General features: G+C 33.3%; 1 protein-coding gene across 1 annotated transcript in view; it reads left to right on the plus strand.

The window, feature by feature from the left end:
* Window positions 1–509: 509 nt before the first annotated feature.
* Window positions 510–13,434, plus strand: part of LOC139503828 (uncharacterized protein MCAP_0864-like) — a gene marked incomplete in the record, with an annotated part of 20,878 nt that continues 7,953 nt past the window's right edge. The window contains 3 exon segments of the mRNA XM_071293763.1: window positions 510–976; window positions 12,060–12,199; window positions 13,176–13,297. Coding sequence (XP_071149864.1) covers window positions 12,125–12,199; window positions 13,176–13,297 — 197 coding nt within the window.

Consider the following 13,434-nt stretch of genomic DNA (forward strand, 5'->3'; position numbering starts at 1 on the left):
TCCAGATTTTGTCTTAGGTATTATATATATTGATAAAGAATGTAAACTGATTCAACTCAAATAGTTGGTCAAACCTGCTTTGCACTACATGTGAGGTATGTTTATATGTACAGTTTTTATTATTCATGTTACTTTTATGTTGATTTGCCTACATATAATATTGTCTGATTTGTGTAACTGTTGCAAAACGTAATATCTTGTTTGAGCTTACAATTGCGTGTCATCATTATTTTAAACTAGCTAATTTTAGTATGATACTTCAAGCGTAGCTATGTATTTAGCTGTGAACTTAGTTTGTCGTTGCATATTAACAATGCACGAAATACAGAGAAATATATAATGTACTCATTTAATACAGAATTCGAAATGGTGTAACATCGTTTTTGTGGCCTGTAAAACTATTATTTTAAAGAGAAAAGAAAATCTACAGTTTATTTGTATGCATATAGATATATGGATAGTAATTGATAATTACTACTGATTGAATTGTATAAGAATTATATTTGTTATTATTTCAAGGTAATTTTTTAATTAGAATACAGAGTTCGCGAAAAGTGGTGGTCCTCAGGATTTTACCACCAAAATTTAGCATAGGACTGACACAATTTTAGTATATTTCAATAGAACTAATAGTGGGGACCAGCAAATTTTCTTCAATGACCACCAGGGGAAAAAAGATTTCGCGAACTCTGTGAGAATATTTACACCACTTATACAACGTGTTAGTGTTTTATTCAAATACAAGGAAACATGACTATATTCTGGCGCCCAACGTAGATTTCATCTGTGTTATCAACGATCAACGATTTTCATTACATGTGGAGGGATCTCCGTTATTACATAATAAACATTAGTCACAGAAGTTGTACGTCACTGGTTGACATACGTATATTAAACTTTTTGTTTATATCCGGAAGTCAAGAATTGGATGTCTACAACACATGGATTTTCAGTGAAAATATTTTGCAGTTTTATGGTAACTATGATCACTGTCATTGTTCACTGTTGAGTTTGTTTGTTGTTTGTTCTATACATGATCATACATGTGTACATATACTATATGTCATATAGCTTTTAACTTTAAATTTTAAAAAATCGAACTTTAATAAAAAAAAAAAAAATGATTTTTTTCGTTTGAAATTTTACGATTTGGTTTAACTGATATAGTTGTTACATACAGCTAGTGTGCAATAGTGATAATTGTATATAGACATTTATATATGATGTGTTTGTAGTTGTACTTTTGTACAGCTGAAACTGACTTTGTACATGCACACATACACTTAGGGTGTACATTTAAAATATTTTTACACACTTTACAAGTTAAACTTAGTCTTGATATACATTATAAAGTCAAAAATGAATACACTCATGCTTGATTGTACAAAAGGTAGCTATTACATACGCAGTTACAGTAACTGTTATTTGTTTTCTTGTGCAGATTTACTAACATACACATAGCATACCTAGTACCCCATACCTTATAGTGGGTACTTGAACTCTATTTGTGTTAAATGCTCAAATGTGGTATAGTATTATATTATCACTGTGCATTTATATTGACTTTTGTGTTTTGATACTTAGTGTACATTGTGTTTATGTTGAATATTTGTATATTGTTTCATTGTTGTATATCATATTGATATAACTCAAATTGTGAATTGAAATATACACATGGAAAAAAGTATTGCAACACCTTGATTTTTTAAAACTTGAAAAATCAGTCTCTTATTTTGGATGGAATATGATAAAATATTTGTAAAATAATATTGAAACGGAGTTAATGATAACATTGGCTTTAAAACGAACAAAAAATGTATGAAAAAAAGAAGCTTTATCTAACCAAAATTTTTATAACAAAATGAAGTCTTTTTTGTACAAAAAAAATGCATTTTACAACTTTTACTGTAGTCGAACTTTACAATGTCAGACATTTCAAAATTAATCTTTAGATGATTGTTCACATCATGGTTGATCGTTATACGCCAAAGAATTAGTACTTTGTGCATAGTCTCCATTCAAACGGATAACCGCATGGTTTAAACGATGATGACTGATGTACCCATATTTTGACTATTATATTTATTGTGTCTGTTTATTTATCGCATCAATGTAAAAATATCGGAAATTGATGAGACTGTCATTAAAGTGAGAGGGTTAGCGCTATAGAACCAGGTTTAATCCACCATTTTCTACATTTGAAAATGCATGTACCAAGTCAGGAATATGACAGTTCTTGTCCATTCGTTTTTGATGCGTTTTGTTATTTGATTTTGCCATGTGATTATGGACTTTCCCAATTGATCTTCCTCTAAGTTCAGTATTTTTGTGATTTTACTTTTTAATGTCTTCTGATTCCTGCCATAAGTCGACTAATTTGTTGCTAAGCTAGCAGCAACCATTCTTGACGAAGAGTATTGTTTATTTCATGACTTGTTTGGACTGGGGCGGACTTTCATGCACTTTACTCCCAATAATGTCCCATAAATGCTCAATATGGTTTAAATTTGGGCTACGATTGGGCCAAGGAAGATAGACCGAATTCCATTGGAACAATGGATCTTCCTCCACGACGCTAATTTCCAACTTTTGCGAGCCCTGCACTATATTGGATACGGGCATCTGTGTGGCTGTTCGTAAGCAAAGGTCCCCGAAATTTTTTATCGCACGATAACCAATAGCGATGAGGCGATCTCGAACAGTTCTTGTTTAAAGTCTCCTGCATGGTCATCATTCTCTATTGTTTGCAATGGGTTTTCTTCTGACCAACCTTCATTATGCTTTATTTTCCCTAGCAGATGTTATAGGGGGTCTTTTTGACCTCTGAAGGTCTTTAGCATCGTTTCTTGCCTGATTTTTATTCTCAAAACTACTTATAGTGTTATGGTGATGACCAACAATACGTGCAATTATCACAGCGACATACCTACTTCACTCATGCTAGATATCTGTCATCTTGCTGCAGTTATGAGTTGTGGATGACCAATTACAAGGTGTCAATAACATAAATTTATAAACTTGGTTATTTTAAGTGTTGAAAACAATGAGGATAAAAACATTTTCCTTTTAAAATTGTTACACGATGATGACTGCTGTACTCATATTTTGACTGTTTTATTTATTATGTTTGTTTTGTTCACGCATCATTGTAAATATAATGGAATTTGACGAGACTGTCATCAAAGTGAGAGGGTTAGCGCTATGAAACCAGGTTTAATCCATCATTTTCTACATTTGAAAATGTCTGTACCAAGTCAGGAATATGACAGTTCTTGTCCATTCGTTTTTTATGTGTTTTGTCATGTGATTTTGCCATGTGATTATGGACTTTCCAATTAGATTTTCCTCTGAGTTCAGTATTTTTGTGATTTAACTTTTTGTTTGTCTTTTATTTATTGATTTGTTTTATTGGCTTAAGTTAGATTGTCTTTAAGTACTTGACATATCTTTATTTCACACTAGTTATACTTGGATTTATACTACATGATCATGTCAAAAGAAAATGCAATATCATCTGAGGATTTCACACTCTTGTAATTACTCAAGAACGAAGTAAAAGAGGAGATGTTGTTCAAAGATTAAAAAAGTGGATGAAAGAATTTTTAGTCACTTGTGAAGAAATAGTAACACCGAAAAAAGAACCAAAAGAGAAGGACACATCTAAAACCAAGGAAACTGTCACACATACTTAGACATGTTAGATGAGAGATCCACCAAAGATTCAACGTTTTCAGGATCCAACAGCAAGCATGAAGCCACTTATGCCTTTTTGAGATATGAAGTTTGTGGACTCATGGACACGATAAAGATAACATCAACTATGCTGTACGCAAGTCACTCAAAGAAGAAGCAGGAACTATTGCTATGCACCTTGGTCCAAAAGCCAGTCTACCAGATATTATACTAGTACACAAGTTGGACACATTTAAGGAGATGAAGAAAAGAAAGAAGACCTACTTACTCTGTTCTACAGAGTCAGAAAAGGTGATGAAAGTGTAACTAAATGGAGTTGCAGATTAGAAGATATCATTGGGAAAGCAATTGAAAAAGGAATGATACAACACAAGGATGCCAAAGCTGCAGCAATATCAGGACCTATCAACAATTCATCTGAATTTGAAGAAGTGAAAGGACTTATTCAAAAACTCACCACAAGGTTTGATAGAATGGAGACTAATTATAGAGGACGAGGCAGACACTATAATAACTACAGAGGTGAGAACCGATATAACAGACGACAACAAAAATGGCAAGACTGATCTAAACTACAAGCTTCATCAGCCAACTAGGATGAATGGAGATGTTTTAGAAGTAGGAAACCAGATCACTTAAAGTTGGGACGTATTGAGAAATTGGAATAAGACGGAAAACCTTTCAACGTCAAGAAGTCTATGGAGCAGGACCATCAATAGACTTATGTACATCATGAACAACATCATGTCCTAATAGTTTAACACCAGGATACAGTGAAAACTTTACTTGACACAGGATCAACAGTGTCTACTATCAGTTATACATATTACCGCAACAACCTAGCAGAGATACCTTTATTACACATCAACGAGCAACTATAACACTCATATACCATTGCTTCTTGGAACAAACACTCACGGAGTCATTGAAAGATCAACAGGGGACAAGATTTCTAGTCATGCAACTTAACAACACCTTGGTACTTGACTTTTCGAGCCATCACACTTAGAGAAAAGGAACTTAGCTGCAATAACAACGCATTAGTTATAGTCAGAAATGCTGTGAACAAACATGTTACCATCAAACCAAATTCAACCATAAAGATAGAAGGATACACTGATAAAGAGATATCACACAGTACAACTGCAGCAATGTTACATCTGAATTTCAACCAAACTGGAAAGATTTAGAAATATATAGAACCTATACTTTTTTTTATTATAGATACAAGAACAACAGAAAGTTAGACGTTCATATTGCTAATGTTACCACAAGGACTATAACCATCCGACAAAAGATAATTTATGTGCAATACAACCAGTTAACATTGAACAACAACCAAAAACACTTCATCGACATCATCAATACTTGAACAAGGGGAAATTACAGAAAGTGACTTAATCTAACTAGAAAGAGGGATGTATTTCATCATATCATTTGAAGATATATTTGCCAAGAATGATAAAGATATTGGAAACACAGAAGTTAAACACCACATTGATTTGATTGATAACTGACCATGCAAGCAACGATATAGACGAACTTCACCAGCTATGTACGATGATGTCAAGTCAAAATTTCGACAACTATAGTCAAATGGTACCATCAGACCATCACACAGTTCATACGCATATAGTGTGGTACGTAAGAAGAATGGGAAACTGAGATTGTGCGTGGATTATCGCCAATTGAACAACTTAATAATAAGAGACAGCTATGTTTTGCCGAGAATAGAAGATCTGCTTGATTCACTAGCTGGAAGTACATTTTTTACCTGCGTAGACATGAAAAGTGGATATCATCAGGTGGAGATCATGGAAGAGCAAAAAGAAAGTACTGCATTTACAGTTGGTTCTCTAGGATTCTTTGAATACAACCGGGTGTCATTTGGGTTGACCGCACAAACTGGAATTTCTGGCAATGAAGTGAGCAGTAAGCGACAAGTTCAAAGATTATTTATATGGAAGCAACTTCACAGTAATTACAGATTACAACCCCATGACCTATGTGCTTACAAGTCAACAGAAAAACTTGAAGCCACTGGACACAGATGTTGGCCGCTTTAGCCACATTAAACATAGTTTACCGTCCAGGAAAGAAAAATAGTGATGCAGATGGACTTAGTCGTATATAACAACTAACTGATAAAGATTCTACCAACAGAAAGACTATCTCCATATAATCTGTGAAGACCATCTGTAATTATATTCTTCCAGGAGCATACATTGACAGTCTTGCTGTTAACCTAGCTGTTATACCATATTATTCCTTTTCAACAACTCTCGACACCGACTAATTACCCCTACAGTTTACTGGTAAAATAGAGGGGTCGTCTCAAAAACAAAAACAGTCATGAATATCATTACATATACATATTCGAGTTTGGCGTTTATATTCTGTCTTGACCATAAAGATAAAGAAGATATATCAAACAGATAAGTAAATAATAAATAGTCATATAATATTTTTATTACATATATTTACACGGTATTTGACGTATAATTTGTCAAAAAAAATACTGCAAATCATTCTGCATCCTGATCAGCTAGCTTTTTCTTCAATTCTATAGATTATGCGAGTCTTCTATGAAAGACCTGCCGCATGCCAATAACGTTTAATTCGTTTCTGTACAAAAACTTTTATAAAATTATCGAAATTTATAAAACGTAATAACTGGACTGTCCGTCAGTTACAGACTTGTAAACATGGTCGAGTTGGTGTTTTTCAGGCGTTCTTCCCCTTACCTGATGTACATATTGAATTTTGGGAAGAGGGGTAAAACATGTTGATTCCAAAGGTCGAAGGAAAAGTTCACATCGCTATTTTTATCAACGAGGGACTACGCCGCTTTAAGATACCTTGTTTTTCCTTGATGAATTTGAGGAAATGTCAGGTAACACCATTTAAGCAGTACACATCTGCGTATGGAATTTATATTCCAAGTTGTTAGTTACTATAAAGCTTGTTGTCATTGCAAAGTCTTTTTGGACAGTGCCAAGCAGGGGTTTGGAGTCCCAGACTTACATTATCCTTCATTCAATTATATATGGTCGTCCTAACGAACTAATTGACCGATATGGTTGTCCGTGTACTGAAAACCAACATACATTGTCCATTCGAAATTACCTTTCGGTTTCTTAGCAGAAGGGGAAATTGCTTAGCACTACAGTTGTACGGGGTCCGTGTTGATAAAATATTGTTCGTTTTAGATGTTACACTGTGATCGCTATATTCATTTTGTTTGGTTGTCACTGGGTCAGATTTTGTTTCTCTATTGCCCCTTTTCCTAGAAATAGCTTTTTTTGTAATTTTATCTATTTTTCGTACTTATGATTGTTGTTTTTTTTACTTTAAACTCTGACCATAAATAAGGGAAGTTTTGGATCCAATTAGGTCAGTAAAACCCAGAAGCACTTTTTGAGCGCATCAACCAAGTCCTGAATATCTTGGTAATTTGTACGTCTTTGGCACAGGAGAATTTTTAGTTAATGATGTAACATTTTTACATTATGTTTCGCCTTCATATTTGATTCCTTTTTAGTAATCAACTATCGCTTGTTTTTTTTTGTTTAGCCGTTAGCCAGATTTTTTTTTTTAAAAAGTAGTAGAAAATGTGAAATTTGATTGATTTGAAAAAATCCCATAAAATCTAACTTGAGGAAAACTCAAATTTTGCATTTCAAATTTCTTATGGAAATTAACATTGGAAAGGGAGATTACTCCGCAAAAATGAGTCTTTTTTGTAAATTTTTCGTTCATTTTCTTAAAATTCTTGTAAAATATGGTACTTTGATGGGGTTATAAGTTCGTATTTGACTATACTATATAATCTTCTGCTCATGAAATGTACAAAACCAAAGTGTTATGTGTATTTTTTTGCACATTTTTCATTTAAGAAATTGCAAATTTATGGCTTTGTGACCATTTTGAAAAAATAAAGTGAATATTTGGTATTGTTTATATCTGTAAATTATATGTGTTCAGCATCAATCTTGTTAAAAGAAACTTTAACCACAAAAAGAAGAGCATATGCTTCATTAGTTGTATTCAATTTGAGTATAATTTTGTATCAATTTTTATTGAAATTTCTGCCTTTTTTGCAGAGTTATCTCCCATATCAATGCAAATCTCCATAGGAATTAAGAAATAATTGATGCAAGCTATACATTTTTGTAGTTTTAACATGGGTAGGCATTATATTCGCGATTATTTTTGCCCGAGCGATAGTGATAGTTTGCTTCATTCCCGCCAAAATCGCCCTTTTGACGGCGTCTTTTGACGTTGTCGGTGCCCCTGAGTATTGTGACGTTACAATGGACCTTTGTCGTCCTACACAATCAACAAGATTTGTGTGTAGAATCCATAAATGTCCCTTTGGCAGCAAGAGGGTTAAATATTGAAAAAAATATTTGATTGCTAGCATCGAAAAAAATGAATAAAAACGTTCGCGCGAAAAAAAAAATCAGACTCCGAAACCCCCCCCCCCCCCCCCCCCCCCCCCAACCCCTTTTTGAAAAAGTGGTTGCTCCTTTATGAAAGCCATTTTGATGATTTGCATTATTTCAAAGATACTAAAGATGTCTCGATTACGCATGAGAAAACATAGGCTGCATCAGTTTGCTTAAAGACGAAGAAAAAGGATTGAGATGTTAAGGATCACTACATTTCTATCTTTTCTGTTTGTTTCTTTTTCTTTTTTTTTCTCTCGAAGGAGTATTTGGCAAAAGGAGGAGGTAATGTTTTTTTTTAATTTATATTTCTAAGTGTATTTTAACGGATCTGAGATACTAGACAAACATTTTTTTTTAGCCCACACATTTTTTAGTAATGCATTTATGAGTGAATAGATGTTTGAGTAAAGTCCAGTGGCAAATATTTTTGTGTACGTCCAGTCAATTTGGGAAGACGTTCTCAATTCAATTATTTGTTCGGAAATGATGATGCTTTGAGTCTTGATAAGGGGTTAATAAATCTACGTTAAGTGTTTTTATAACAAATAAATATATCAAGTTTATACAAATATTTCTGTAAAGAACTTTATTAATAATTGTTATAAATATCAATTTTATTCAAAAATCGTTTCTTCTTTAAATATATACATGTTAAAATTGATGTTCTAAATGCATAGTTTTGTGTACACTTAACTTACACAAGGCCTACATTGACTATCGACTGCATGGAGACAACACACATGATTTGAACTACATGTAAACATTGAGTTTTATCAATGGGAACGTAATTTTGTTTAGTTTATGTGTGAGTTACACTAACACAACACCGAGTTCAGGTCAATGTGAACACGGCCTTAGTGAAAGAAAGACCTTTGCATTACATGTGAGGTATGTTTATATGTATGCAGTTTGTATTTTTCAAGTTACTTTTATGTTGAATTGCTTAAATGTATTGTCCAATTAGTGTAACTTGCGAAACGTAATATCTTGTTTGCACTTACAAATGCGTGTTAACTTATCATTATTTAAAACTAACTACTTTTGGTATGATACAATAAGCGTAGCTATCTTTTTAGCTGTGAACTTCGTCTGTCGTTGCATATTTCACAATGCCCGAAATACAGAGAAATATAGTATCTCTTATCCAAAACTTTTCATAAAGGGGGGGGGAGGTGGCGCTGACTGACATAAGGGGGCCCCGCTTCAGTCATGCTTCAGTGATTACCTAAATTAACCAAATCCCCCCCCCCCCCCCCCCCTGGATCCGTCTATGATGATGTAATATCGTTTTGTGTGGCTTGTAAAACTATCATATAAAGAGCAAAGGAAATCTACAGTTTTCTTGTATGCATATATAGATATATTGATTTTATAGTAATTGGTAATTACTACTGATTGAAATGTGTAAGAATTATATTTGTTACTATTTCAGGGTCGTTTTTCAATTAGAATATTTACATCAATTCTAATGAAATAAAAGAACTTAGACATATACAACGTGTTTGTGTTTTATTCAAATACAAGGGAAACACGACTTCATATGTCCACAGTGTGGGAACGGAACTGTACGGTTTTATAATGTTTTAGTCATTCGGGATCGAGACTGTCAAGCGGGGCTCCGACATTCGTAACAATAACAAGTTGCTTGATAGAAAGTTTGATGAACTCAAGTGTTACTATAAAACGTTTCTGCTTCAAGTTTTGATAATCAAAAACATTCTATACATATATATGAAACCAATAAATAATAAAAACGACATATATGCATCCTAACGTGTTCACTAGAATGGTGGGGGCTCCGAGTAAATCGATCAAAACTGTGACAAAGCAGCGATCAAAAGTGTTTAATTAACATCGAAAAACCCATCGTTACTATCAGAATTTTCATATGTACCTTTTGTGATATATATCTTACATGTCTGAAAGTTTGAAAGTCATTGTCAAAGTAGAAACCCCAATATATTCATTTTCTAAATGTCGGATATTTTAATTGACTGTACAATCGCTTGCAAGTTTACTGTACAATCGCTTGGAGCCCTCCTGTACAATCACTCGGAGCTTTCCTTAGCCAAATTCATTAAATACATTACATATGCATTTCATGGCTGTTCCTTGTCTGTCCTATTATATTCATCTATGGTATTTAAAATAACAATAAGCACGGATTCAGTCATTTTGCCGATAATAAGATAGTTAAGTATCTATCACGGAAACATTTTTGAGGTGTCTATATCTGAGAGAAAATCAACATTCAAACAATAATTATACAAGACAAAATAAAAGGACAGTACAAATGTAAAGAAATCACTAAAAAGAAAATAGTGCTCGTACAAAAATAAATGACCGAAAAGATAACTAGGTGCTCCGGAAGGTAATCATATTTTTAAAATAATTAAAATATCGACATTTAGAAAATGAATATATTGGGGTTTCTACTTTGACAATGACTTTCAAACTTTCAGACAGGTAAGACTATATATCAGAAAAGGTACATATGAAAATTCTGATAGTAACGATGAGTTTTTCGATGCTTATTAATCATTTTTGATCGCTACTCCGTCACAGTTTTGATCGATTTACTCGGAGCCGCACCATTCTAATGAAAACGTGTGGATGCATATGTTGTTTTTATTATTTTTATTGGTTCATATATACGTATAGAATGTTTTAATTACCAAAACTTGAAGCAGAAACGTTTCATAGTAACACTTGAGTTCATCAAACTTTCCATCAAGCAACTTGTTATTGTTGCGAATGTCGGAGCCCCGCTTGACAGTCTCCCGAATGACCAAATTATTATCAAACCGTACAGTTCCGTTCCCACACTGTGATGTCAGTGTCGAAGGTTTGATTTGATCTTGACCGCATTCTCACGGTTTATTGCTCAGTGTAAAGTTTCTGCGTTTGGTCTGATTTTCTATTTAAGCAATAGGGTAGGTAACCTGTTGCATATGAGGATTGTAAATTGTATACACTGAATGTCTGTTTGAAAGGTGTCATCTGTCCTTGACCTCATTTTCATCGTTCATTGGTCAATGTGAAGTTTGTTTCTTAGATACTATAAATAATAGGTCAACTATATTTAATGCAGATTGATTGTAAGGCGTTCATATCTGTCTGGCATGGGTTCATCTGACCTTGACCTAATTGTCATGTTCAATTGGTCAATGTTTCGTTTTCTTGATTAAGTCTATTTCTTAGACCCTATAAGCAATAAATCAACAATATTTGGTGTATTGAATGATTGCAAGGTGTACAGTCAAGTATTTCTCGTTTAATTTATCATACCTTGACCTCATTTACTTGGATCATGTTAAGTTTATGCGATACGTGTAGTAAGCTAAAATATTTACGACTATTATAACCGGAAGAAAAGTGACGTTAGGAACTCTTACCATGATTTGCAAAAAGCTTTATATGAACTCTCGTTTTAAATTGAATATTTCTCATTTTAGTTTTAAGTTGAATATTTCTTGTTTTAAATGTTTCTTTATTCTTAAATATAATGTTTCTCTATTTTAAATGCCCAAACAGATTATAGATTTACAATTTTAATGATTCAATCCAATATAATGGCTGTCAAAAGTGCGAAAGATAATACACGTATCTTACACTCTACACCTACTAAAGTAGCAATTATTGCTATTTCACTTGGTTTAGCCGGAGGACAATAATACGATTATTATTGCATAAGATTGGACAGTTATATTATATTTTATTGAGAACCTTTAATATATAATGTTTTAATACCTTTAAGTTAACTTTGAATGTAATGAATGTTTTGAAAACTGTTGCTTAGGCAGTCGTCCCCTAGATATCAAACGTCACTCTTCGTCCTGTTATATTATCAAAACAAAATCAATTGTTAGTAAATAAGGCGAGACATTCAGCGTGTGCAATCTTGTTTTTTTGTAGACATAGGACTTTAAGTTACTGGACTGGTAAACAGAAGGAATATGCAATGCATATGATCAAATGTTATGAGAGGAATGCCTGCTACACAAAATGATATGATGTTATCAAAGTTTTCAAGGAAAGATGGTTTAGTTTTAGCAGTAAGTACTAGTATACTATTTTGTTTTGAATATGTACTACTTTCTTGTATTTTTGTGGTATGAGTGTACCGCAAAACAGGTACTATTTCTTAGTATAGAAATCCCTGATAGAACAGGGTATGTTTTTCAATTTTTTGGTTTAGAACGGTATGTTTTACAATATTTCCTGGTTAGAACAGGGTATGCTTTGGAAAGTGCTGTCGGCACAGTTATACCCGAATGATAGTCAGTAACCCCCCCCACACCCGAGACATAAAATTTTATGAAACTAATATTTATTAACCAACTAAGAACATTATTGCCAAAAATGACTGTTTATTAAGAATTAAATATTTTCTGTAATGGCCCTGTTTTTCTGTAATGGCCCTGTTTTTTTCTGTAATGGCCCTGTTTTTCTGTAATGGCCTGTTTTTTCTGTAATGGCCCTGTTTTTCTGTAATGGCCCTGTTTTTCTGTAATGGCCCTGTATTAATGCCCAGTTTGTCTGTATTTAAGCCTAGTTAGGGTTTTTAATAAAGTTAATAAAATTAAGTTGTAAAGAGTATAATACCTTTTTGTATTTTATTTAATTTTGTAACCAGCAACCAACATTAAAGAACCAAATAAAGGGACTACTGTTCGTCATGTTTTTCAACACATAACTTCTTTCAACTTAATATCTTGGATCTTTGGTATATTTAAAGCTTTATCATGGTGAAGTACAAATTATTTTTTCAAACTAAACTGTCATTAAAAGAGTAGGAGAGTACATTAAGTTGGCAGCAACACATACACGTTTGTTCAGTTGGTTAATAAATTTATTAAGAATGTAATGAGCAATAATGAGCAGGGATGCGCACGCAAAGTAAGCTAAATATCTAAATTTAAACGGTCGCGAATGAAAAATAATAAATACAATTGTTTTCCCAGGCAGAAAAGGGGGCCCCTGATAACCCCTCTAATCCGCTCTGAATTTCATTTATCGTTTTTATTTCAGTGTGGCGTTGTCACCTTTTTCAATCTTAGCACATATTGGAGAGTCTCTGTTGACAGCTCTGTCAAGGTTCCTATAGGAATTATTATAGCATGCTCCTGCTGGATCATATCAAGTCGGGAAAGGTAATATTACTTCTTTTACATTTACAATGCATTTTTTGAAGGGTCTTTTAGTATTACATACACTAGTAGATACCCGCGGTACAATTTGGCAACTGTTGAAACAAAGAGTTTTAAATTTCGCAGGCAGGACGTTTGAC

This window comes from Mytilus edulis, chromosome 14 (genome assembly GCF_963676685.1).
Source record: "Mytilus edulis chromosome 14, xbMytEdul2.2, whole genome shotgun sequence".
NCBI classification, from domain to species: Eukaryota; Metazoa; Mollusca; class Bivalvia; order Mytilida; family Mytilidae; genus Mytilus; species Mytilus edulis.